At 44.0% G+C, this 28000-nt stretch overlaps 1 protein-coding gene across 2 annotated transcripts; it reads right to left on the bottom strand.

The window, feature by feature from the left end:
• Positions 1–605: 605 nt before the first annotated feature.
• Positions 606–27982, bottom strand: MSH5 (mutS homolog 5). 2 transcript variants are annotated; one of them, XM_056127549.1, is made up of 24 exons: positions 27788–27982; positions 26319–26442; positions 25411–25491; positions 24989–25051; positions 22544–22665; positions 22243–22352; positions 21592–21627; positions 20391–20473; positions 19063–19108; positions 11486–11624; positions 11296–11358; positions 6063–6191; positions 5678–5750; positions 5461–5570; positions 4842–4922; positions 4569–4656; positions 4153–4342; positions 3919–4045; positions 2963–3112; positions 2334–2408; positions 1989–2132; positions 1668–1805; positions 1255–1328; positions 606–841 (listed from the first exon to the last, which is right to left on the bottom strand). In XM_056127549.1, exons 1-24 carry the CDS (start codon positions 27932–27934, stop codon positions 730–732), a joined length of 2505 nt encoding a protein of 834 aa, XP_055983524.1. In that variant the 5' UTR covers positions 27935–27982; the 3' UTR covers positions 606–729. The 2 variants fall into 2 exon arrangements, with proteins under 2 accessions (XP_055983524.1, XP_055983525.1); XM_056127550.1 differs by having other exon boundaries at positions 2334–2411.
• Positions 27983–28000: the final 18 nt, after the last annotated feature.

Here is a 28000-nt window from a genome sequence, read left to right on the forward strand (position 1 = left end):
TTCCTGCTGAATGTAGGGTATTCCTACTTAAGGAAGTAGTGGCTCTAAAACAAAAACAAAATGTCCCCCTGGGTAGAGTCTGAGGGTCTCCCTACAAACAAATAACTATTTTTTTTCTTTGCTTTTGGGTTGCACCCTGTGATGCTCAGGGGATTCTCCTTGCTCAGTACTAAGAGTTGTTCCCTGAGGTGCTTGGGGAACCATATGGAACTGGGAATCAAAGTAGGGCCTGCAGGTAAAGCATGCACTCAAGCCCTTGTGAACCATTTCCACAATGGCACCTAGAATCATTATTTTAATTATTATTATTATTATTGTTATTATTAGGGGTCGTGGCTTAGGGTGCATCCAGCAGTGCTCAAGGACTATTTCCAGCTCTGTGCTCAGAGTCATTCCTGGAAGTGGTCAGGGGGATCATGCAGTGCTGGATCTCAATCCTGGTCAATCAAGCATGCAAAGTAAGCACCTTAATCCCTGTACTATTGTTCCAGCCTCTCAAGTCACTTCAATGCCGCAAAGAACAGGTCCCTCTGTGGCTTCCTGCTTGGTGTTTCATTTCCTATTTTATTTTAGCTGGTCTAAGGAAAGAATAATTTTTTCCAAAGTAATCTTTATTCCTAACATGAAACAAAATTTCCAGGGAAACTGAGGACTCTGGGTCTGAAGGAGCTATGGAAACAAAAAGGGCACCCGGGTCTTTGGAAGGACAGGGGGATGGAGGAAGGAGTCTCAGAGGATATTGGTGGCAGCAGACATCACTTCTTGACTCATGAACATGTCCAGGTCCAAGTTGGGATCTTCCAAATCCAGCTTCAGAAACTTATCTACTAGTGTCTGGCAGCTGAGGGAAGTGAGAATGGGAGTATTTTTGGGAGAATGGGTAATGAGGGAGAGAATTTTGCATAGGAAACTGGGACCATGAGAATTTAGGGATTTAAAAATAAATTATGGTTTTTTTTCTTTCTTTCTTTTTTTTTTTTTTTTTTGCTTTTTGGGTCACACCCAGCGATGCTCAGGGGTTACTCCTGGCTCTGCACTCAGGAATTACTCCTGGTGGTGCTCGGGGGACCATATGGGATGCTGGGAATCAAGCCTGTGTTGGCCGCGTGCAAGGCAAACACCCTACCCACTGTGTTATTGCTCCAGCCCCAGTTATGAATTTCTGAAGGGCACAGAGACTCTCTGGGTCCATGAAAGGTGGAGAAAGACTGAAGAACACATTAGAGAGAACCAGACCTTCAGTCACATACTCACTTTTCTATTTGCTTCTCTTTTAGCAATTCTTTGACAGGATTAATGGGTTTCCCACTGCAGATAAACTCTGAAACCTAAGAATAAGAAGGCAGGTAGAGGAGGAGTTGAGCAGGATATAAATACAAAAAGAGAAAACAGAAGAGTTAGAAATCCCACAGTGAGCCAGAGAGATAGGTTGAAGGGCTGAAGCACATGCTTTGCATGAGGGAGCCCTGGGTTCAAGCCACAGTACCACATGGTCCCCTGAGCACCAATCCAGTAGTATGCCTCCAAGCACCTCAGGGTGTAAACTGAAAAAAAAATCTTTTTAAAAGGAAGAACAAGAAAGAAAGTTATTGGTTCAGAAACCCAGGTTCACAAGGGACAGTGAATGAAAGGAGCCAAGATAAGTAGGGTGACCAAGATCTCATCACCTCCTTGCCACGAGCAATGAGTTTGCTAGGAAGCCCGGCCTGGGCAGCTGTGTGCGAGGCATGGGTGGCACTGGCAACACCTTCGCAAACCTGATAGAAGAAGACAAGGTCGTTCCCATCCTTGCAGGTCTCCATGGTCTAAAAGAGAATAAACGGGAACAAGGTGTCATCACGAAGCTTCCTGCTCCGAAACCCTTGACCAATCCTTGGAAATGAAAAGAGGAAGGGAGACATGGACCTTGATTCCATGGAAGAACCAGTTCCCAGTACTGAAAAAAACTTAGCTGCAGGACTCCTAGGGAGTCAGATTGGTTTCCTCACCAAATAATGCACAGGAGGTCCCTGTGGCAGCAGCTGTAGCTGAATGAGGCTCAGAAAGTTAGTGGCCACAAAGATGTGGGGACATGTGGGTCCAAGTGCGAGCCAATATTTGAGCACAGCAGCTAGAAGCGCAAGTCCATCCACCTGTGCAGAGGACAAGGTTGAATTCAATACTGTTGGCACCTTATGTGTCCCCCCAACTCCTACCTTGCCTTTCCCCCATCTAGTAGTTTATTTCCTGTCCCCACTCCCCTCTTCTTTTCTAGACTCCAGCCTCACCCTCATGTTCCTTCACCTTGTATGCTCCCCTTTCAGTTCCTCGAAAGTCCCCATCCCCCACCTCACCGTGTTGGTTCCCTTTCCAAATTCATCAATAAGGACTAGAGACTGTTCAGTGGCATTGTTCACAGCTTTTGCCATCTGCTGGGCACCAGAAAAACAAGACAAGAATTTATTAGCATTTGAGACCCGGGATGTGCTGACCACAATTGGCCTATAAATGAAACTGCTTATATGTTTCCACTCTACTGGGCTGTAATTCTTTAATAAAGAGTCATAGATTTTGTTCCTTTAACATTGCCAACAGTGGGGCTGGAGCAATAGCACAGCAGGTAGGGTGTGCACACGGCCGATGCGGGTTTGATTCCCAGCATCCCATATGGTCCCCGGAGCACTGCCAGGAGTGATTCCTGAGTGCAAAGCCAGGATTTAGCCTCTGAGCATTGCCAGGTGTGATCCAAAAAGCAAAAACAAAAAACAAACAAACAAAAAATAACATTGCCAACAGTGTGTCACACAAGACAAAGGACTAAAAAAGGCTTATAATATTTTTAAGTCTCTTGTTTTCTGAACAGGATGCTCACTGTCCCTGGAGAGGGCATGGAGCAGAGGGAATACTATCCTGTTATTATCGTTATTCAGATAATTGCCATCACCCTTCTCCCAGCCCCCCACCTCCCTTTGCTCTCCTTGACCTGGTTGAGATCGATCATGAAGGTGGAAAGGCCAAGGGAGATAGATTCGCAGCTGTGAATTCGGGTGAAGATGGCATCTATGGCCCCAATTTCGGCTTCCTCTGCTGGCACAAAGCTGCCCACCAGGGCCATGAATGTGATCAAGCCTACCTAGATATGGGAGAAGACATGGCATAAAGATCTGATTGTATGGACAAAAGTAAAGATGGGGCCAAACTAAGGGGTACATGATAGATCAAAGAAAGATAGACATAGTTTAAGAGGAGATCATAGCTTCTTCTGCATACTTTGAAGATAGTAAAGACAGGGTTAGGGATGTAGTTCCTCAATAGAGTATATAACTCATATGTGTGAAGGCCCAAATTTGAGCCCAGTACCACACACACCCACACAAGAATCATTGAGGAAAGATGGAGACACAGGGATGACATGGCATTCAGTGGAGGGAAAAGGAAATTCAGAGATATTCAAAATCTATTAAAGCATGGAAGTTCTCTCCCTTAAGTTGAGAGTTGAGAATGGAACTGAGAATTGGGAATTGAGGAGTATAGGTTATGATCTTTCTTCTTTCTTTCTTTCTTTCTTTCTTTCTTTCTTTCTTTCGTTATTTCTTTCTTTCTTTCTTTTCTTTCCTTCTGTTTCATTCCTGTCCCCCTCCCTCCCTTCCTTCATACCCACCTGTGCTCTGGGCTTACTCCTGGCTTTGTGCTCAGAGATCACCCCTGGAAGGCTTGGGAGACCATATATGGTACAGGGATCAAACCTGGCTCAGCCACATGCAAGGCAGATGCCTTACAACTGTGCTATCTCTTTGATCCCAGTTATGATCTTTTCATAACAGGCAGGTTTAGAACAAAGTAAGAGAACTGTAGGGACTTAGGTTAGCAGGCAGAGGTGGGAGACAGAGATGATGGACACCCAATCTGTAGAGGCTCAATTTACAGAGATTGTCCTACCTGTTTGAGGTATATGCTCTTTCCTGAAGAGTTGGGTCCAGTAATGACTTTGATCCTGCCTTTGTCTCCACTGCATTCTGTGGAGTTGGGCACAAAGGTCCGAGCACAGAGTTCCATCAGAGGATGTCTGCAGTGAGTGGAAAGACACTATGCAGGTTGCCAGATGAGGAACACCCTAGAATACTGAGCCTTTGGGCCTCTTGTGCTTATCCCTCCACTTATTCCTGTTCTCACCTGCCATTCTGGATTCGTACCCCCAATTGTCGGGGGTTATAGCAGGGCCTTGAGTATCCATAATCCCGTGCAGCACTGGCAAGAGCCAGCAGGACATCCAGGCGGGAGGCAAGGTCCAACACCCGGGTCAAGGCAGTTGCCCGTGCCAGCACCTGACACTGCAGTTGATACATCAACAGGGTCTCCTGGTCTGGGAAGGATGAAGAAGGAAGATCTGGAGTTAGGTCTAGGGAAAAGTGGGGAAGCAACAATGAAATTACCAGAGGGACCTGGAAGCAGACATGCAGATACAGTCTAAGGTACCCAAGATATTTCAAGAGGAAGCAGAGATAGAGTGAAGAACAGAGCAGGAAGAAATGGAGTTTGTAAGAATCATCTCCAAACTGCCCATTTCCTTCCAGTTTTTCACGTCTCACCCCGGATGTCACAGTGTAGGTCCCCTAGCAATGCATCCAGCTCCTTGGTTCGAGTACTACGATAGTGCAGCTTCTCCTCCGAGAGAAACTAGGGACAGAGTTCAAAGCTTTTCATTCTTTGATCCTTAATCTCTCCCACCTTACCAGCCCCCCACACTTATTTTCCCTTTGTCACAGAGTTGGCAAAGACCCAGCTGCAAAAGAGAGGTCTCATATTGGGCAGCGTTAATGAGACAAGGCCCTCTGCTTCTGATTCATCACCCTACTACTTACCATGAAGTCCAGACCCTCAATCTCAAAGTCACTGGTCTCTACCATGGAAGGTAAACGGGGAATAGAAAGAAGGAAGCCAATCTGTAATGAGTAAAGAGGAAATAAAGCAAAGTGTAATATTATGGGCACCTTTGCTCCCTCAAGAAATTTAGTGTCCACCAAAAGGGTTGAAATTTACCAAAAGAAGTTTGTATTCCAGAATTACCTGAAATTTCTTAGGTACCAATTAGTCCTTTACAACTTAATATGTCCCCTGTAAGACCTCAGTGACAAGGTCAGAGAGATAGCTCAAAAGGCTAAGCACATGCTTTTCATGCTGAAGCCCAAGTTCAATCCCTGCTACCTCATGGTCTCCTGAGTAACTCCCAAGCAAAAAGTCAGGATTAGCCCTTGAGCACACCAGATGAAGCTAAAAACCAATACAACTACATTCAGAAAGAAAACCTCAGGGGTTAGAGGGTTTTTTAGTACAATGAGTCGGGTGCTTGAATTACACATGGCCAACCTGTATTTGATCACCCTATATAGCCCCCCAACTGATCACTGAGCATAGGAGTAAGCCCTGAGCACTGCCAAGTATGCCCCTGCAAAAAAGACCTAAGTCACAATGCTCTCTCACCAGAGGGATGTAAATGACACTGCAAGAAGGAATGCGTGAGTCCAGATTCTCCAGTTCCTTCCGAGCAACCTCAGTGAGAAAACTGGGAAGTCCCATCAGCCTTCGTTTCTCTAAGGGGAGAGGAGACATGAGTGAGTTTTCAGGATAATCATCAGGTGCAGAGGCCACCTACTGAGGATGGTACCTCATCACTGGGTGGACCACACCCAACACTTACTCTCATCAATGTCAGGATCTATGTTGGGGAGAACTGTGAAGCGATTCTCAGCAAGACTGCCCTGAAAGTCCACCTGAGGAATAGAGAATTCCAGTTTCTTATTCACCCGGCACCTCTATATGGGCCCTGTCAGTAGCTGCTTTGACTAACTCTAATCACATCTAGGTTTTTCCCCCCACCTCCTTTCCTCATCTTTCTCCACCTCCTCTAACTATAGACTTCATTCTTTAGTCATTCGATTCCTTTCTTTAGTCATTCAGCCAGCCCCAAAGTCTCCCATGTTTCCCCATCTTCTACTCCACATTGTCCAGGGTTCAGTCCTTCATTTTCCAACCTTACATCTCCTTTAGATGCCCAGAGGCTCTGCTTCTTTCCATCCACTCACCACCTTTCCAATGAGGCTGGCAATGTGGTGCAAGTCATCTGAGAACTCTAGAGTAATGTCCTGAAAGAGCTGGATGGACTGAGGCAGGGAACGGCAGGCATCCCTCAAACCCAGGGCACTGTACACAGTCTAGGAGAAATGAACAGAGGAAGGTGGTCCACAACCAGCACAGGCTGAGATGGAGGGGTGGGAAGAAAATCAGAGCTCAACAGGGAACAACAGAAAAAAAAATGCTTTCCCCAGAGTATGGGGAGGAGAAGGATAGAGAAGGAAAAAAATCAATAGAGAAGAAAAGACAGAAGCAACGGGGAGCAGGGCTAAAGGGGATTCAAGTAAATCAATAGTATTGAGGAATGTTATATCTAAATATCCAAACCATAGAGTCAGGAACACTGAAAACAGAAATCTAAACTTTAACAACTGAACTTAAAAACATGCCTGCCAAGATGGCCAGCTGGAGATGGAGTGGGGAGGGAAGAAGACACTGGTGGGACTGGTGATAGAACATAGAATGTCTAAAACCCACCATGAGTAACTTTGTAAAAAATGGACTTTTAATAAAAAAATGAAAAAAATTAAAAGATTCTTTCCTTTTGCATATTTGGGACCACACCCAGGGATGTGGTGGGGTGCTACTTTTGTTGCAGTGCTCAGAGGCAGCTCCAGTGACAGGAGTCCCACAAGCAAAGCATGCACTCCTTTAGAGCTCTTTCCCTGGTCCCAAAGAAAATGTTAAGTGTTGGGGCTAGAGCAATAGCACAGAGGGTAGGGCATTTGCCTTTTACGTGGCCGACCCAGATTCAATTCCCAGCATCCCATATGGTCCCCCAAGCACTGCCAGGAGTAATTCCTGAGTGCAGAGTCAGGAGTAACCCCTGTGCATTGCTGGGTATGACCCAAAAAGCAAAAAAAAGACAACGTTAGGGGCAGAGAGATAGTATAGGAGTTAAGGCAATCACCCCACATGCAGCTAATTCTATCCCCAGCACTGTACATGGTCCCCTGAGCACCACTAGGGGTCAGTCCTAGACACAGAGCAAGGCATAGCACCTGAGCACTGCTGGGTGACCTGGGTTTGAACAGAGTTACTCAAAATGGATGAAGAGTGTACTGGGTGAAGGTAAGAACTTGGGTCAGTGAATAGAAGTAAGAATAAACTCAAAAAAAAAAAAAAGAATAAACTCATAGTCATTCTGTGCTTACTATATACCAGCAATATTCTAAACTTTTACATGCTCTAATTTCATTCTGTCCTCAAAATGGTTCTCCCATATAGGGACTATAATTCTCTCTGCTTTACAGACAAGAAACCTGATGTACAAAGAGGTATATATATGGGCTGGCGCAATACTACAGTGGGTAGGTTGTTTGCCTTGCATGCAACCAACTGGGGTTTGATCCCCAGCATCCCATATGGTCCCCCATGTACCAGCAGCAGTAATTCCTGAGTGTGGCGCCAGGAGTAACCCCTGAGCATCATGGGGTGTGACCCAAAAAGAAAAAAAAGAAAAAAAGAATTATATACAAAGAGTTACAAAGAGGCATATATAAAGAGGTACAAAGAGGTAGTGTTCTAGGCAAGCACCTTACTCATGGTACTATCTCTCCAACCTCGGGGAAAAAAGAACTATGATGATAAGAATTATATTTAAAGGACTCTACAGCAAATTTCTTTTGCTTGTTTGTTTTTTGGGTGTCGCACCCAGCGATACTCAAGAGTTTACTCCTGACTCTGTGCACAGTGATCACTTCTGATGGTGCTCAGGGGACCGACCCGAGGTTGAGGTGGTGCAGGTTGGGGATTGAACCCAGGTTGAGTGCATGCAGAGCAAATGCCTTAGATATTGTACTATATCTCTAGCCCCTTTCTAAAGCTAGTATAAAATAAGTCCCATGGGGCCTATATGGAATAATTTGAACATGTGTAAAGATTTTTAAATACAATTGGTTGGGACTAGAGAGACAGACAGGGTATGGTGCTTGCCTTGCACTCAGCCAATCTGGGTTTCATTTCTGGCATCCCATATGGTTCTCCAAGCAATGTCAAGAGTGATTCCTGAGTGCAGAGCCAAGAGTAACCCCTGAGGATTGTGAGGTGTGGTCCACAAACCAAAATAAATTTTAAATAAATAAATTACAGTTGGTTGAAATACATGTACAAACCTATGAATTTGTAATAATACCAAAACAACTCATTTGCTGTTTTGTTTTATATTAGGAAACTAATTTACTAATCTAATAACTCGCAAATAAGGAAGAAGGGAGAAAAAAATCAAGCAATTTTCTATGATATGATCTCTATTACTAGGTAACCTAAAAACAAATAGGAAGAAAAAAAATTTTTACAGATGGTTCTGGCTGGTACATGGGAAAAGGGCAGAATTAAAATGACAATATTTTACAATCCCTAACGATCTAATGGGCTTAGGTTAAATATAAGACTACTAATACCACAAAAGGAGGGACAGAACAGTGGATAGGCAGTTTGCCCTTAATGTGATGGATTAGCACTTAATTGCTGGCATCCAATATGGTCCCATAAGCCTGCAAGAGTGATCGCTGAATTCAGAGCCAGGAGTAAGTTCTGAGCACTGACAGGTGTGCTCAACCTTACCTCAAAAAATTCAACTATTGGGGCTGGAGCGATAGCACAGCAGTTAGGGCGTTTGCCTTGCACGCAGTCAACCTGGGTTCAATTCCCAGCATCCCATATGGTCCCCTGACCACCGCCAGAGTAATTCCTGAGTGCATGAGCCACAAGTAACCCCTGTGTATTGCCAGGTGTGACCCAAAAAAAGAAAAAAAATCAACTATTAATTTTTCAACTATTAATTTTTAGAAATCCTGGTAGAAATATGTAAAAAACACATAGGGAATGTAATCAACAAAAAATCCAAGCTAACTCTATAGGGCAAGTAAATTAATTTCTGTCACAAATAATTTTCAGGAGTAGAACAAAAATGAGAGAAGAAACCCATAATGGAGAGAAACTCGAAGAGTGATGGAATATATATATACACACACATATATATATACATATGTATATATATATTCAATATTTGGGGGGGTTGGTGTTTTGTTTTGGTTTTGGGACCACTCTTGGCAGCCTGGCTCTGCAGTCACCAGGAATTGGTTCTGGTGGGGCTCAGGGTACCATATGGGATACTCTGATCAATCCCAGGTCAGCTGCACACAAAGCAAGCACTCTACATGCTTATACTAGCTCTCTGGCCTCTACTGGACATATTTGGATCCTAATTAAACAAACTGTTAATTTTTAAATAGTTTTAATATATTATTGCAAATGCAAAAATTAGATATTTAATTAAATTGTGTTGAGGGGCTGGAGATATAGTACAGTGGGTTGGGTGTTTGCCTCAAACGCACCAACGCAGGTTCAATATCCAGCACCCAATATGGTTCCCTGAACACAAAACCAGGAGTAAGCCCTGAGCACTGCTGGGTATGGACCCCCAAGGAGAGGAAGAAAGAAAGAAAGAAAGAAAGAAAGAAGGAAGGAAGGAAGGAAGGAAGGAAGGAAGGAAGGAAGGAGAAGAGAGGAGAGGAGAGGAGAGAAAGGAAGGAGAGGAGAGAAAGGAAGGGAGAAGAGAAAGAGAGGAAGGAAGGAAGGAAGGAAGGAAGGAAGGAAGGAAATAGGAAGAAAGGTAGGAAGGAAGGGGGAAGGGAGGGAGGGAGGGAGGGAGGGAGGGAGGGAGGGAGGGAGGAGAGAAAGAAAGAGAGGAAGGAAAGAAGGAAGGAAGGAAGGAAGGAAGGAAGGAAGGAAGGAAGGAAGGGAGGGAGGGAGGGAAGGAGGGAGGGAGGAAAGAAAGAGAGGAAGGAAGGAAGGGAGGGAGGGAGGGAGGGAAGGAGGGAGGGAGGAAAGAAAGAGAGGAAGGAAGGATGGAAGGAAGGAAGGAGGGAGGGAGGGAGGGAGGGAGGGAAGGATGGAAGGAAGGATGGAAGGAGGGAGGAGAGAAAGAAAGAGAGGAAGGAAGGAAGGATGGAAGGAAGGAAGGGGGAAGGCAGGGAGGGAGGGAAGGAAGGAAGGAGGGAGGGAGGAAAGAAAGAGAGGAAGGAAGGGGGAAGGCAGGGAGGAAGGGAAGGAAGGAGGGAGGGAGGAAGGGTGGGTGGAAGGGAGGGAGGATGGGAGGAAGGAAGGAAGGAAGGAAGGAAGGAAGGAAGGAAGGAAGGAAGGAAGGGAGGGAGGGAGGGAGGGAAGGAAGGAGGAAAGGAGGAGAGAAAGAGAGGAAGGAAGGAAGGAAGGAAGGAAGGAAGGAAGGAAGGAAGGAAGGAGGGAGGGAGGGAGGGAGGGGGGAGGAGAGAAAGAGAGGAAGGAAGGAAGGAAGGAAGGAAGGAAGGAAGGAGGAAGGCAGGGAGGGAGGGAGGGAGGAGAGAAAGAAAAAGAGGAAGGAAGGAAGGAAGGAAGGAAGGAAGGAAGGAAGGAAGGAAGGAAGGAAGGAATCAAGGAAGGAAGGAATCAAGGAAGGAAGGGGGCTGGAGAAAAAGTACAGCAGACAGGGAGCTTGCCTTGCATATGGGTTCAATTCCAGGCACCACATATGTTTCCCTAAGCACCCAGGAGGGATCCCTGAATACCACTAATGTGAAATCAAAAGAAAATAAAATCAATAGCAATTTTTATTTAGAGGCTGAGTCAAGAACTCATGCCTGGCCTGCACAAGGAAGTTTTCTTTACAGCACTGCACGGTCACCCCCAAGCACCTCCAAGTGTGCCTCCAGTGGCCCCCAGCATTGCTGGGCCTGAGTAGCATGCATCATTGGCCCAAGCAATTTACTGTCAGACCCAGTTAGCCAAGTGTCACTGGAGTGTTCCCTGGGCCCCTGAACACTGCTGGCAGCCCAAGCAAAACAAAACAAAGCAAAACAGAAGTTATTTTCTTTTAGAAATCATACTGAAATATTAATGGGCAAAATGATATGATGGTTGTGAATTGCTTAAAATTAACTCAGAAAGGTAGCATGGAAAGAAGAGAGACATGAAACAAGATTGACATGAATCCTAGCATTGGGAATTTCATGGTAGACACTGGGGGTATCTATCACTATATTATTATCTCTAAATTATTTTGAAATTTTCTGCCACAACGAGTTTTAAAATAGAGCGTTAGGACAGGATTTGATAGAATGACCAGAGTACAAAGGGACAGAGTATATGATATATAAACTAATAAGCTTAATCTAGATGTCTGGGATTTAAGAAGGGAGGCCTTACCTTATAGAGTACATGCCAGTCGCTGACCTTGGTGTGGGACAACTTCATGCGTTTCAGAATAAGCTATAGCCAGAAGGAGATAACCATTGTTCTCACTATCCCACCATAAGGACCCTCAAAAAGCCTAATGCCCATCTAGTATTGGTCCTCAACCTCCTTCCTGCCTCCCTACCCACCTCCCTGGGCTTACAGGTACATTCTTGATGTGACCCAGCAAACGATGTAGCGTCTTAGCCATTTCCAGATTCTGGGGTATCAGGAAAAACTGAATGACATCCAGACGGGAATTTAATTCCACCAGATCCTGAGTAGGACGTGTGAACCATAGCCTGGAAATGAGGGTTGGAGGGGGACCAGAAGTTACATTTGTTCCCACCATTGTCTTTATTTCAACTTGTGAAAAACGTATAATTGGAGATGCCCGGGCATTGTGGTAACATATATCTGGATTGGAAAGTGCAGAAAATCTCTGGATGTGAGCATTACTTTATATCTTGGTTTTGATGGATATGACCATGTGTTATTCCATGTGGTTATGTGATAGAGCTTGTCAATATTTAGAGGGAAAGCAGTGTGTTGAGGAATTTATATGCCAACATTCTAGTGCTTTCTGTGTTTGAGTAGGAGAGAATGAGTCAGAACTTTTATTTAGCTATAAAAGTGTGTCTGGTTGTAAAGCACAGAAATGTGTCTTTGAGTTCTGTGAATGTATTCTGTGAATGATACATTTACAGAATCAAATATCCCAGGTTGAATGATATAACCTCAATTCACGACAATAATCATCTCTGTAGAAAATTAAAAATTGGGAAAATTTCTCTCTTCCTCCCTCCTCCCTCCTTTCCTTTCTTCCTTCCTCAACTGGTTCTGTGCTCAGGCATCACTCCTCATGAGGATCTGGGAATCTGGGGACAATATATGGTGGCTGAATTCCAACTTGGGTTAGAAATATGCAAGGCAAGCTCCTTATCCACTGCACTATCTCTCTGGCCCAATAATAATATTTATTTTTAAACTCACAGATGTAAGCACAGATATTTATAACACTATTTTAGTATTTTGTGTACTGTGGTATTTCCTAATAAATTAAATTAGTATAAGGGTCAGAGAAATAGAGAGGCCCCAAAAACCAATAAATAAATAATTTAGTATGCAAAAATGGGATTAGAGAGATATCTCAATATGCTGAATACATACAATGAATATTTTGTAAGGGTGAGACCTGAGTTCTATCCCTGGCATCATATGGTACTCCGACCACAGTAACCATCAAACACAGAGCCAGGAGTAGTCACTGAACACTGCTGGGTGTGGCCCCAAAACAAAGTGAAACAAAACAAAATAAAAATGTGTTTGTCTACTTCTGAATGGCACAATTTACATATGTCTGTGAAGATTGTGAGATTCTTTAAGTATTATTTTCTATATTAAAACAAATCGGTTTAGAGCTGGAGCAATAATACAGTGGGGAGGGTGTTTGCCTTGCACCCAGCCGGCCCAGGTTCTATCCCCAGCATCCCATATGGTCCGCTGAGTATCGCCAGGAGTAATTACTCAGTGCAGAGCTAAGAGTAACCCCTGAGCATTGTCAGGTGTGACCCAAAAAGAAAAACAAACAAACAAACAAACAAACAAAAATTCAAACATGCAAGTAATTTTAGTGTCCAGAGCAATAATACAGCAGGTAAGGCATTTGCCTTGCATGCAGCCAACCTCGGTTTGATTCCTGGCATCCCATATGGTCCCCTGAACATCACCAGGAGTGATTCCTAAGTGATTCCTGGCAAAGTCAAGAACTGCATTGCCAGGTGTGGCCCAAAATAAATAAAACAAGTCAGTTTAAATAAAACAGATAATAATTTTAAAAAACCACATATGACAGGATGAGGGGAACACTCAGAGGGGACCGTGTAGACCTTGGGATTGAACCTGGGTTTCCTGTATGCACTTCAGCCCTTTGAGTTATATCCATGGATCCCAACCTGAGTTCCTTGGAAATACCTAGGAATCTGACTCATCTACTACTAGGATCATAGTCAAGTGAAACTCTTTACTTTTATAACTAAGTAAATTATTCACTTAAAAGATAAGTAAGCTATCCAAAGTCATACTGCTAATGGGCTGAAGGGACAGTGCAACAGACTGAGCATATGCTTTGCATTCAGAGGTCTGGGTTTGATCTCTGACACTGTGTGGTCCTCCAAGCACCACCAGTAGCAATTTCCAAGCACTGAGTCAAGTGTATCACCTGAGCAACATACGGGGTGACCATCAAACCAAAAACAATCGTAATGCTAGCAAGAAGTATAATAAACATTCACTTAACATTGTTGATGACTTTTGAAAACTGCAACTTTAAGCAAAATAAATAACAAAACCAGGTCCTGGAATAACTTCATATTTTTTTTCAACCTCAATGGGATTGCTGTTTTTGTTCTTCCATTGCTGTTTTTGTTCTACATTATCACAAAATATTTTTTAACAAAAGAAATTTAAAGGCTAGATGGGGCTGAAGTGATAGATACCAGGTAAAAGAAAGAGCTTGCCTTGGGACACTGAGCACCACCAGAAGTGTTTCCTGAGTACTAAAAGGTAAAGGTAAAGGCCCTCCCGTTGTTCATTGATTTGCTCAAGCGGGCCCAGTAACGTCTTCATTGGAGACTTTGTTGTTACTGTGTTTGGCATATCGGATACGTCACGGGGAGCTTGCCAGGCTCTGCTGTGCGGGCGAGATACTCTCGGTAGCTTGCCGGGCTCTCCGAGAGGGGCAGAGGAATTGAATTCCGGTCGTCCACATTGACTGCGTGCAAGGCAAACGCCCTACCGCTGTGCTATTGCTCCAGCCCCCTGAGTACTAAGCCAGGAGTAAGTTCTGTGACCAAAAAGAAAATAGTTTAAAGGTTTAAAGGCCAGAGGTAGAGTACATTGGGCAGGGTGCTTGCCTTACATGTGGCCCTGAGCACTACCTGGTGTGGCCTAAAATAAAAAACAGAAAAAAAAATTTATTCAAGAATCCACTGTACATTGGGGCTGGAGCAATAGTACAGAGAGTAAGTTGTTTGCCTTACATGCGGCCAATCCAGGTTTGATCCCTGGCAATCCATCTGGTCCTCTGAGCACTGCCAGGGGTAATTATTTTTTTAAATTTTTATTAGTGAAACACCATGAGGTACAGTTGTAAATTACAAATTTTTGTGCTTGGGTTTCAGTTATACAATGATCAAATACCCATCCCTCCACCAGTGCCCATTCTCCACCACCACTAATCCCAGTATCCCTCCCACCTCCCATCCCCTCATCCCACCCTGCCTCTGTGGCAGGGCACTCTGCCAGGGGTAATTCTTGAGTGCAGATCCAGGAGTAACCCCTGAGCATGGCCAGGTATGACCTCCCCCCCTAAAAAAATAATCCACTTTCATAGTGGCTGGAGAAATAGTACAGAAGGTAGGGCATTTGCCTTGCATGAAGTCAAACAGAGTTCGATCCCTGACATCCCATATGGTCTCCCAGGCACCACTAGGAGTGATTCCTGAGTGAAGAGCCAGGAGTAACCTGTGAGAGTAGCCCAGCATGGTAAAAAACAAAAAGCAAAACAAAAATAGCCAAGAACCTGCTGTACAGGTGGGCCGTAAATTCACGATTCAGGTTGTATGAACAGTGCCCTTTCTTTATGACATATTATGACATTCAGTGACCCTGGTGCTCTGTCTAGAAGAGCTAGGTCTTTTGTTCATCATTTAGATTATGATTTTGTGCCCTGCTAGTTCCTATCCAGGGAAACTCTATTCCATCTTCATCTTTAACTCAGTTCCCTTATTCACGAGAGTTTCTTCCCTTTCATCCTTGTTTGATATTAAAGACTTGCAACTGAAGTCCTGGAAAATATGTAGGTAATTATATCACCCCACAAATTATCTAGAGATGACCTCAGAGACTATCTTAAATTAACCTCCAAATTACACACATCATAAAACAGATATGGGGAAAGAACTGTGCACCTGCAGTTTAGCTAAGTTTTCTGCTCTGAGTTTGCAAAGGTAATGTAACCAGTATGCCTATATTTGTGTATTGAGCTGTATACAAAGTTATGTGTGAGGCACTAACGGGAATGGCTCCCAGAGTTTATATCTACTGGGGCCAGCAGATTTACTGACTATTATTTACATCCTGAAGGGATATTACAACTAGAAAATACAAAAAAGCCCTATATGAATACATGAGAAGAGAAGGCATCATCAATCTCCTTATCAATACCTATGAAAGCTTTACAGGCCCTGGTACATGAAAGCATAGATTCATGCATTATGTGTTTCAGTGATGGCAAATGACTTTAAAGGACTTGAGCCTTATAAGTCTATGGTCAAAAGTTCAAATCCATGGTGTTCCACCATGTACCAACTGTGATCCTGGCAGCTAAGCTGCTTGTGATCCCCTGTGCTGCAAGTAATTTTCAGTCTGTGTAAACACTGTAGCAACCCCAGCAAATACCACAACCAAAACCTATGTGCCTCAAGTAAAAATGAGATCCCCACAGCTGGAGTGATAATATAGCGGGTAGGGTGTTTGCCTTGCATGCGGCCAACCTGGATTTGGTCCCCAGTATCCCATATGGTCTCCCAAGCACCACTAAGAGTAATTCCTGGGGCAGAGCCAAGAGTAACTCCTGAGCATCACCAGATGTGACCCTAAAAACCAAAAAAAATATAAAAAGTGTGATTCTCCAGAAGCACATGTGCAAGCTCTGCAACTAAAAGGGCACAAACCTTAGTGGGCACTGTGACTGAGTATGCAACAACATGACCTGATGTGAGACCCCTGGAGAGTATTACAGCTAAAAATAAGTGTTTACGATAGCCAGGCACATGTGCAATTCCAGATTATTGCAACAGCATCAACAATGATAAAGGGTAGGAGGGAATTTAAAAAATAATTATATATGTATATAAAATAAGGGCCAAAGCGATAGCTCAACAGGCTGATTGCATGTTTTACATAAGAGAGGTCTGTGTTCAGTGCCTGACACCACATGATCCCCTGAGCACCACTGAGAGAGACCCTCTGGCAGAGCCCTTGGGAGTCTATTACTAGTACAGGGCTAAGAGTAGCCCAATGGGACCGGAGAGAAAGTAGGATAGTAGAGTGAGCCCAGGATCACATACTGTTTCCCAAGCCACACCAGGAGTTATTCCTGAGCACAAAGTCCAAAGTAAGTCCTGAGCTCTGCCAGGTAGAGTCCCAAAACAAAACAGATAAAACAAAAGAATAGCCCACTAACCACCACTTAAACCTTAAAACTGTTAGCACTATTAGCACTGTCCTTCCATTCCTTTGTGAGATTTGTTGTTACTGTGTTTTGGCATATCGAATGCATCACGGTAGCATGCCAGGCTTTGCCGGGCGGGCAAGATACTCTTGGCAACTTGCCAGGCTCTCTGAAAGGAGTGGAAAACCTTAAAACTAAAAAAATTAATAAATAGAAAATTAAATAATAATGATTTAGGAAAGGTTTAGAAGAGAAGCCTCAATTAATTAAAATTTAGGCTCTGAACACCATTACAATTAAAGTATGCATATTAGAAAATGCAAATCTTCATCATGGGTAATTTGAAAACCTTCTAAGGTTTATTTTATCTTTTTTTTTTTTTTTTTTGCTTTTTGGGTCATACCTGGCAATGCACGGGGTTACTCCTGGCTCTGCACTCAGGAGTTACTCCTGGCGGTGCTCAGGGGACCATATGGGATGCTGGGAATCGAACCCAGGTCAGTCGCGTGCAAGGCAAACGCCCTACCCGCTGTGCTGTCTCTCCAGCCCCGGTTTACTTTGTCTTTTAAAAGTTTAGATTTTTTTTCTTTTTGGGGTCATACCCGGTGATGCACAGGGGTTACACCTGGCTCATGCACTCAGAAATTATTCCTGGCGGTGCTCGGGGGACCATATGGGATGCTGGGAATTGAACCCAGGTTGGCTGCATGCAAGGCAAATGCTCTACCCACTGTGCTATCACTCTAGCCCCTAGACTTTTTTAAAAAGTGGAATGAGATTAGAAAAAAATAAGTGTTTAGAGGCAGAGAAACCAATCTGAGACAACTGCAATGTTCCCAGTTAGAAATGATGATAGCCAGGCTGGAGCAATAACACAGTGGGTAGGAATGTTTGCCTTGCACACAGATGACCCAGGTTTGATTCCCAGCATTCCATATGGCCCCCTGAGCACCGCCAGGAGTAATTTCTGAGTGCAGAGCCAGGAGTAACCCCTATGCATCTCCGGGTGTGACACAAAATGAAAAAAAAAAAAGAAATGATGATAGCCAGAGTTAAAGTAGTATAAAGAAGGAAAAGGCCTACTGAGAAAGACATTTCAGGGGAGAATCAATAGGTCTAGTGAATAATTGAAAGAGGGGGTGAGGGGAAAGCATCAACCCAAAGTTCAGAGCGTGAGAGGTTGTTTTGCCAGCAATGCTATTAACCTGAAAACAGAATGCAAGAACAGGTCCAGTGTACATTGTTCTGGCACTGAATTTGAGCTGCCTGTGTAAATTTCAGTGACAGTGATATGTAATTACTAATCCATATATAGAGCTCAAAACTAGAAACACAAAGTTAAAGTCACCAAAGAATAGTTCAAATTCAAATGTGCTTTTTATCATTGAAAATACTGCCACATGTACTGTGTTCTGTGCTTGTGTTTTTGTTGATTACATGTGTACAAGATTAGGTATGTATAAATACGTGCTGACAATGTAAAATGAAGATAATACTTGCTATCTTAGCATATCGAATACTCTCGGTAGCTTGCCGGGCTCTCCGAGAGGGGCGGAGGAATCGAACTCGGGTCGGCCATGTTGGCTGCGTGCAAGGCAAACGCCAGACACAGTAACAACAAAGTCTCCAATGGAGATGTTACTGGGCCCGCTCGAGCAAATCGATGATCAACGGGAGGGCCTTTACCTTTTACCTTTACTTGCTATCTTGTGAGTTGAAAAGATTAAGTATATATATAAGTATCGTTCAGGGAAGGACAATTAGGTTATTTAAAAAAAATTATTGTGGGGTTGGAGAGACAGTACAGTGGTAAGGTGTTTGCTTTCAACACAGATGACCTGGTTCAGAAGATCCTTGAGGCCCACCATGAGAGATCCCTGAGCACTGAACCAGGAGAAAGTCCTGAGCACAGGAAGGAAGGGAGGTAGGAAGGAAGGGAGGGAGGGAGGGAAGAAAAGGAAAGGAAAGAAGTAGAAGGAAGGAAGGAGGGAAGGACGGAACAAACAACAGAATGAAGGAAGGAAAATGGAAAGAGAAAAGGAAAAGAAAAGAAAAAAGGGGGAAAGAGAAAAATATTAATTTTCTCCCCAGATGTAGGGGTTGGAGCGATAGCACAGCAGGAAGGGCATTCGCCTTACAAGCGGCCAACATGGCCAACCCGAGTTCGATTCCTCCACCCCTCTTGGAGAGCCTGGCAAGCTACCGAGAGTATTCGATATGCCAGACACAGTAACAACAAAGTCTCCAATGGAGACATTACTGGGCCCGCTCGAGCAAATCGACGATCAACGGGAGGGCCTTTACCTTTACCTTTACCCCAGATGTAAGGGCCATATCTGACAGTGCTAGTGTATGTCAGGAGAGGAAAAATGTAGTACTAGGAATAGAACCTAGGACCTTGTACAAACAAGGTATGTGCTCTACCACTTGAGCCACATATCTAGGCAGGGCAGTTGTTTTTACTGCATGGAGTCTCTTGTAATATAGATGTGAGACACACTCACCTGAGCAACTTCTCACCCCACTTACAGCGGCATCTGTTGAGGATTCCTGTGGGGAGCAGAAGCAGAGAGTGAGCTTGGTACAAGGTAAGAACAGGGAGAGGAATGTATGGCTCTCTCTAAACTGAGTCATCTGGGCCAGAGGTTTGGGTGCTGAACAGGATGGCGTGAGGTTGTTAACCAGACAAAGGTAGCCATCATCAGCACCTGGTCCCAAGTCTGAGTCAGTATTATCTTACATGGACTTAATTAGGGTAAGGGATGGGTGCATAGGAGCATTAAGCCAGAAAAAAATATATAGAGCAGATGGAGTTAGAGCTAGCACACATGTAAACTTTAGACATAACCTATGAAGATATATATAGTGAAGCTACATGCATACTTGGGACAATATCTATAATACACCCTAGAGCCAAAGACAACTGATAAAAACTATACAAATCAAATATGAGCTGTTGTACAATTATGTATCTCTTTTCTCTAACAGACTCTTCCAAAGTCCCTACACAGGCTCTGGAGAAATATTAGTACAAAACCAAGCAATAACGTAAAATTAATAAAGAGATGATAGGCAAATGATCCTGGATTACTACAGAGTATAGGGAAACACCCAAACTCCTATAGTTAGAAAGAGGCTAAGAAAGCTGGATTTGGGCCAGAGATTAGTTCAATGGTCTGGAATCTTACATGCAGAAGACCTAGGTTTGACCCTGGCATTTGTGGTACTCCAGCACCACAGGGAGTAACCTCCAAGGGAAAGAAAGAAAGAAAGAAAGAAAGAAAGAAAGAAAGAAAGAAAGAAAGAAAGAAAGAAAGAAAGAGAGAAAGAAAGAGAGAGAGAAAGAAAGAGAGAGAGAGAGAAGGGGGAAGGAAGGAAGAAAGGAAGGAAGGAAGGAAGGAAGGAAGGAAGGAAGGAAGGAAGGAGAGAAGGAGGGAGGGAGGGAATAGAAGGAAGGGAGAGGGGCAAGAGAGGGGAGAGAAAGGAATCAAAGCCAGAGAGATACTACAACAGGCAAGGTGCTTGCCCTGCATGTGTCCAGGCCAGGTTTGTTCTCCAGAACTGCACGTGGTCCTCCAAGCACCATTAGAAATAATCCCTGAGCTCACAGCCAGGAGTAAGCCCTGAGCATAGCTGGGTGTGACCCCCAAATGCCCACTCTTCCACCTCCATCCCTATTCCCCCTGTCCCCAAAAAAAGAAAAAGAAAGAAATCAGAAGAGATTTCTGGAAAGAGAAGTAAAGTAGGAAGATAGGATCTAGGACTCATCACTGGAGACAGTAGTTTTTCTGGCAGACTTTTGAGTGTGGGATAAAAGACAGGGTACACATACCAAAGAGACTGAGCCCCTCCTTTAATCCAGTTGCTACTTTGTACACTGATGGGTGAGACTCACTCTTAAATATCTGTAGAACACTGTTGGGAAGTAGAAAATTTTGAAATAAACTGAATTTTAATTTATTGTTTTATTTTGGTTGTGCTCAGGATTTAACTCCTGGCTCTGTGCTCAGGGATCATTCCTAGTGGTACTCAGGGAACTATCTGGGGTACTGGGAATTGAACCTTGGTCAGCTAGATGCATTGTAAGAGTTTTCTCCACTATACTCTCTCTCCAGCCCATAACTTAGATTTTTAAAGCTAGTTAAGAAAATGGAAATACCCCCTAAACATCAAGTCTGTTTTGAGGATAGGGATTGGACTATACCTGGTAGTGCTCAGGGGACCAGCAGTGCTGGGGATGGAACTGGGATCAGTAACATATAAGGCAAACACTTTATAAACCAGAGAGCACTTACTCTCTGGTCCCTGACTTCAAGACTTTTTTTTGTTTTTGATTTTAAGCACTATGGTTTACATACTGTTAGTGATAGGATTTCAAGCATAACACATTCCAGCACAAGACTCTTCACCAGAACTCCTGCTTCAAGTCTTAAGGTAAGGTTTGTCCCGCGTTTCTCTTTGTCCCACGTTTCTCGTTGCCTCAGTTTTGTTCCTTTAGAGGAGAAGGCTTTTGTGCATTTCCTCCTTTATCCCCTTTTCCACATTCTTTCCTTTCCTTTAGAAAGTCTTAGGGCTGGGAGATGATTCAAAGGACTGAGTGTAAGGTTTGCATGTGGGAGCTCCAAGTTTAATCCTAGTATGGAATGGATCCTGAACAGCGGTGCCCCTAGGACCAAAAGGGAGCTTTCTCATAAAACATCATTTCCAGTGGGGCCAGAGGGATAATTTGAGAGCTTGAGCACATGCCTTGCATGCAGGAGGCCCATGTTCAATCTCTAGCACTGCATCGTCCCCTGAATACCACTGAAAGTAACCCTAAACCCAGAGCCAGAAGTAGCTTCCAGCACAGGTGAGTATGGCCCAAAACCAAACATATAATAAAAAAACACCCCAAAACAAAGATCTTAAATGTCCCCAAGATTAAACAACAACAACAACAACCCTGGGATTTCATCTTAGTCCTTTTTAAGCTTATTAGAGCATTAAACTTATCCTCTCTCCACAGAGATATTAGCTTGCCTCCATTTCCTTACCTGTAAGTGTCTTGATCTATGCTCACCAAGTGGGTCCTGAAAACATAAAACAAGTAGAAAGAAAGGTGGCTGGGGGTATGAAGATCTGAGCTAATTTTATAGTTTTCCCCTCCTGAGATACTACTATCTTTTCCTCAGAGTTCTGATGATCCTTATGTGTTCTATAGCAGGGCTTCTTACAATTTTTTCACTTGTAATCTCTTTTTCTGAGAAAGTTTTGCGTGACTCTAGATATACAAGTATATAAAATAGGTACACAAAGTAGCAAACATTACTGATTATAAATTAAATATTTATTTTGAACAAAACTTAAATATTTTTTGTGGAACTAAGACCCCATAGTTTTAAAAGGTAAGCCCTCACTCACTTTATCCAATAGGTCACAGCCCTCCTCTTTACTTTCTCCCTGTCTTACTTTATTGTTGTTTTTTGGATCATGCCAGTGATACTTAAGTTAACTCCTAGCTCTGCACTCAGAAATCACTCCTGGCAGTGCTCTGAGGACCATCTAGGATGCCAGGGATTGAAGTCAGATTGGCTATGTGCAAGGCAACAACCTTGTACTATTGCTCCCAGCTGTGCTATCACTCCAGCACCCTGCACTTTTTAGACCTTAAGCGCATCTTATTGAGGTCAGAGAAAATCACCTACAATACAAATTTCTTAAAGCCTAAGATGGGAACGCTGACGTTATAGTCTTCCAGTTCAACCCCAACTCTTCTTCGACCCAGGAATTTGAGTAATCCTCCAAGTGCTCGAACCTAGAAAGGATCAGTAGTGGAGATGGAATAAATCATAATGTGCTGAAAGCTGGACATAATCATTTGATAGGGAAAACTATCCATTTCAGGATTGAGCTACTACCTCCCAGGACTCAACTCTAGCGTTATAGGACTTGAGTCTTTTCACAACCTTCTGCATCCCAGCCCTTATCTCCCAGGCCCCATCTCACCGTGAGGAGGCAGTCAAAAGGAATGATGGAAGAGAGAAAGATAATTTTCTCAGTGGCTGTCATGGAGTCTGGAATGAAGGAGTAGTTTCCAGAAAGAAGGCGCTGTTTACTTATCTCTAGACCTATTATGGGGAGGTATGAGGGGAAAGATTTTATATTTCAATTCTTCATCCCATTTTAAGAATGAGCAAGTAGAAGCAAAAGATATGTGACTTGTCAAGCATACAAAGTCACTGGTGGAAAGCTGAAAAAAAAAGAACCATATGTTCAGGCCTTAGCGATAGCTCAAAGTGCTGGAGTGCATGCTTTGCATACAAGAGATTCAATCTCCAGCACCCCCATAGTTCCCTGAGCAACACTGGCTGAGGTCCCAAACCAAAAATAAAATAAATTATTCATAGAGAATCCTTAATTATCTTTATCATATACTTAAAGTTGTTTGGCAAGAGCTAGGAAGATAGCTTCAGGGCTACAGCACATGTTTATGTCCACTAGGGCCCCAGTGAGACCTATGGCACCACATGACTCCCTGAGCACCACTGCATGCAGTCCAGCGCTACTGAGCCCAAGGGCCAGAGCACGGAACCATCAGGGGCTGGAGTGATAGTACAGCAAATAGGGCATTTGCCTTGCATGCGGCAGACCTGGCTTTGGTCTCCTGAGCACTGCCAGAAGTAATTCCTAAGTGCAAAGTCAGAATTAAGCCCTGAGCATTTCCAGGTGTGGCCCAAAAACCAAAACACTTTTACAAAAAATTGAAAAAAAAAAAACAACCCACTAAGGCCTACGCAGCCAGACTGAGTACCTCTGGGCTCCCTGTGCACTGGTTGGGAAGTCCTAAATAAATAAATTGAATCAAAGTTATTTGGCTGAGGGTAAACCTGAGAAAGATTACAAACACTCAGACTAAGATATATGGAGATAATTCACATAGCTGAAGCACATGCTTGTGTGCAGGAGTCCCGAGTTTGATCCTTGATATTGCGAGATCCTGCAAGCACTACTGGGTATGGTCTGGGGAACTGCACTGTCTGTGGTCCCTTCTAAAAGAAAGAGTAATGGGCTGGAGAGACAGTAGAGAAGGTAGGTCTCTTGTCTTGCACCTGGCTGACCTGGGTTCAATCCCTGGCATCCCATTATGGTCCCCCAAGCATTGCCAGAGTGATTTCTGACTGCAGAATGAGGAGTAAGCCCTGATCATTGCCAGATGTGCCCCTCACCCAAAAAAAGACAAAGTAACTGGAATCACACCATAAACACTACTAAAGAGAAACAAATATCTAGAACAACTACATTTTTGAGTCAATTCTTATGCTGCTATAGTGAACTTTTTGGAACTCTTTCTTCAGATACAAGAAAATAAACCATCACCAACAAAAAGACAATAATAACATGAATAACATTGAATAAAGATAGGAAAATCATCCTGTCCTTTTTGAGGGGTGGCTGTCCTTTTTGAGGGGTGGGAGCTACTCGTGGCACAGTGTTCTTTTTTCCCTTTTTTTTTTTTTTGGATTTTTGGGTCACACCTGGTGATGTTCAGGGGTTACCCCTGGCTCTGCACTTAGGAATTACTCCTGGCAGTGCTTGGGGAACTATATGGGGTGCCAGGAGTCGAACCCAGGTCAGCTGAATGCAAGCAAAGCAAATATCCTACCCCCTGCACTCTCTCTGGCCATGACATAGTGTTCAAACACAGGGTCCTGCATTCCTTTAATCTATCTCCCAGGTCCCTTCCTGTAATTTTGGAAAACTATAGAAGTGATTTTTGGATTAACAGAGAAAACTCTAAAAAAAAAAAAAAAAAAAAACAGTCCAAAAATGCCACCCTTGGGCCGGAGCGATAGCACAGCAGATAGGGCGTTTGCCTTGCACGTGGCGACCTGGGTTCGATCCCCGGCATCCCATATGGTCCCCCAAGCACTGCCAGGAGAAATTCCTGAGTACAGAGCCAGGAGTAACCCCTGAGCATCACTGGGTGTGACCCAAAAAGTAAAAAAAAAAAAAATGCCATCCTTCTCAAGGAAGGCCCTCATCCCTCTAGAATCTGAAGTGGAGGGTTTTACTTTTACATTAGTTGTAGGCTATTACAATTACATAGGAGATAGCAGAGATTTGGGAGAAGATGATTTTTTTTATTGTTGTTCTTGTGGGGGGGCCACACCCACCAATGCTCAGGGGTCACCCCTGGCTCTGCACTCAGGAATCACTCCTGGAAGTTCTTGGGGGGACCATATGGGATTCAGGAAGTGAACCCAGATCAGCCATGTGCAGGGTAAGGGCTCACCTACTATACTATCTCTCTGGCCCCTGAGAAGCTGATCTTAGAGCTAGAATAAAATAAACATATAAGGCTAAAGGGAAGACCACTAATGATGTGGGTAATTTGGAGAAAAGGTGGGGAAACTAGGATAGGGACTGGGCCAAGCAAAATAAAGGAAATACCAAAATCCACACTGGGCAAAAATACAATTTCAGGTTCCTTAGGCACTTCATTTTTCTGGGAAGCTGTGAAGAAGGTAAAGAAAGAACCATCAGTCTGTATGTTCCACTTACTCTATCACCCAATCTTGGCTTCTTGGGGCCAGAGCAATAGTACAGCAGGTAGGGTGCTTGCCTTACACACTTCCAGCCCAGGTTCAATCCCCAGAACCCCACACATTCCCTCAAGGTCTGCAGGAGTAGTCCCTGAGTGCAGAACCAGGAGTAAGCCCTAATCACAGCTGGATGTGGCAAATAAAATTTTCTTTTTAAAACATCAACTTTGGCTTTCCGTTTCTAGCTCCCTTCAACGGCCTTTCATCTCATAAAATCTTCTATACTTTACTCCTTCCGCATTTTCACTGTCAGTCTTACTCAGAGCTTACCAAGCTTTCCCAGAAACTGAGTCATACTCTCATCCTGTTTGGCACTGGTAACAATGGATCGAGGATTGATTTCTTCTAGAACTTGGAGGAAAATGTAGATCAAATGAATTAAATAATACTTATTCACTGAGTAAGAAGGAACCCTTGTTATCATCTGCTGTCCCACCCCATGAAACTTATTTCCTCCCTCTAAGAGTAGGGAGTGTTTCACACATATTGGGAGCACAAATAGGAGTCAAGCATGAAATTTAAGAAAACAAAGAACTGGTCAATAGAACTGAGTTTGCCATGGTAGGGAAAGTGTGGAAGTAGATAATAGGGGGTATAGGTTGAGGTGGGGAGGTGTGGTGTTGGAAAATTGTCTGCATGAAACTATCATTAATCATATTGGAAATTATGGTCCTAAAGTTTAAGGATAGGGGCTGGAGAGATAGCACAGCCGGTAGGGCGTTTGCCTTGCACGCGGCCGACCCGGGTTCGATTCCCAACATCCCATATGGTCCCCTGAGCACCGCCAGGAGTAACTCCTGAGTGCAGAGCCAGAAGTAACCCCTGTGCATCGCCAGGTGTGACCCAAAAAGAAAAAAAAAATAAATAAAATTTAAAAATTTAAAAAAAATAAAGTTTAAGGATAAAATTTGAAAAAGAAATTTATCAAAAGACTAGAGAAAAGTGGAAGACAAAGAGGTTCCCCAGGGATTATCACTATACTAATATCACTATACTAGTAACACCCTGGAGGATACACATGACTGTCCCTGTCATAATGTAAACATATCATAAATACTTGCTAAATGATCAAATAAATTCCTAAACACAACAGAGAAATTCTCTGGGAATCAAAAAATAAAACTGATTTAGTCAGGTAAGAATGTATGAGTGAAATCTACTTCCAGATCTGATCTCACCTTTCTGGAGAAGTTTGAGGCTCTCTTGGTCTGGGGCATCTGGCATGAAGTGGATAATGGAGTCACTAGTGTCATAATAGGCCATGCCCAGGAATCCCGAATTCCACAGCACACACAGATGGATCTGTCCAGTGAATAGGGAAACCAGTATTCATTAGAAGTTTTTATTTGTTTTGTTTGGAGGACCATTTGGGATACTGGTGATAGAACACGGGTCAGCCACATGTTGGCCACATGCAAGACACACTATTCTACCCACTATACTATCACTCTAATCCCATGTTGGAGGTTTTTCTGCTTAGTTTTCAGGCCACAACTTACAGTGCTTAGCACTTACTCCTGGCTCTGTTCTCAGGGATCACTCCTGACAACACTGGGGGTGAAAGTGGCAGAACCTTGTGCAGTGCAGGGGGCATGCAAGGAAAATGCCTTACCAGTTTACCACTACTATCTCTGCTGAAAATCAATATTAGAGCTACTCTTAAGTGCATATTTGTGCCTGGATTATTTAATTAAAATTACTTTTTTTAAATTTTGTTTTTGTTTTGTTTGGGGGGCACACCCAGCGGTGGTCAGGGATCACTCCTGGTGGTGCTCAGGGGAAATATATCAGGTGCTTGGGGTGGAACCCAGGTTGGAAGCATGGAAGGCAAACACCTTACCTGCTGTACTAACATTCCTGCTCCTGATTGGAATTTATCAAACCTCTTAGATGGGACCAGAGAGAGATGGCACAGGGGTAAGGTACTTGCTTTGCATGGTGCCACCCGGATCCTGGTTAGATCCCTGGAATTGTACTCCTGAACACAGACCCAAGGGTGACCCCAAGAACTTCCAGATATTCTCCCTCCCGCACCTCCCTATCTCTCAATAAGACATCACCCCCTATTCAGTAAATGTGAAGCAGAGGCAGCGTGAAGTTTATTTGCTGTCATTTTCCATCCCCTTTTATTCTAACTTTCTTTCTTTTTTTAAATTTGTATTTGTTCTTATTTTGGGGGGCTGGAGGGATAACACAGCGTGTAGGGCATGTGCCTTGCACGCATCCTACCAGGGTTCAATTCTTCCGTCCCTCTTGGAGAGCCCAGCAAGCTACGGAGAGTATCACACCCACACGACAGAGCCTGGCAAGCTCCCCATGGCATATTCGGTATGCCAAAAACAGTAACAAGCCTCACAATGGAGACATTACTGGTGCCCACTTGAGCAAATCGATGAACCAAGGGGAGGACAGTGCTACAGTGCTACAGTTGTTTTGGGGGTCACACCCGCCGATGCTCAGAGGTTTTCCTGACTGCACTCAGGACTTTCTCCTGGTGGTGCTCGGGGTACCTGGACCAACCGCGGACAAGACAAACGTCCTACCCGCTGTACTATCACTCTGGCCCCTTATTCTAATTGTCATAGATTCCAATCAACTCCTTCTCTCCAGCTTCCAGCCCGGATCCCTCCATCCCTGCCTCAGAGACCTCCGCAGCTGGCTCCTCTTCCTCATCCTCCTCTGCCACCCTGGAGCCCGGCCCTGGGGCCGCCGGGCTGGGTAAGCTAGCAGAGGCGGCCCGGGGGTCGGTGCCCTGCGGCGTCCTGCCCAGTACAGTCGCTCCTGAGGAGGCCATGGCCCAGCTGCCCTGCGGATGCAGAAAGTGACAGGGTTCAGGGGCGACATTTCCCCTGAGGGGCCT

Source organism: Sorex fumeus, unplaced genomic scaffold, assembly GCF_029834395.1.
Source record: "Sorex fumeus unplaced genomic scaffold, SorFum_2.1 ptg000063l, whole genome shotgun sequence".
NCBI lineage: Eukaryota > Metazoa > Chordata > Mammalia > Eulipotyphla > Soricidae > Sorex > Sorex fumeus.

Coding starts and splice junctions, on each gene's coding strand:
- MSH5 (XM_056127550.1), bottom strand. CDS start 27,934: ATGGCCTCCTCAGGAGCGACTGTACTGGGCAGGACGCCGCAGGGCACC. Junction 26,443..27,787: donor AAGAGGAGCCAGCTGCGGAG/GTCTCTGAGGCA, acceptor TTCACTGGACAG/ATCCATCTGTGTGTGCTGTG. Junction 1,806..1,988: donor GACCTCCTGTGCATTATTTG/GTGAGGAAACCA, acceptor ATTCTCTTTTAG/ACCATGGAGACCTGCAAGGA.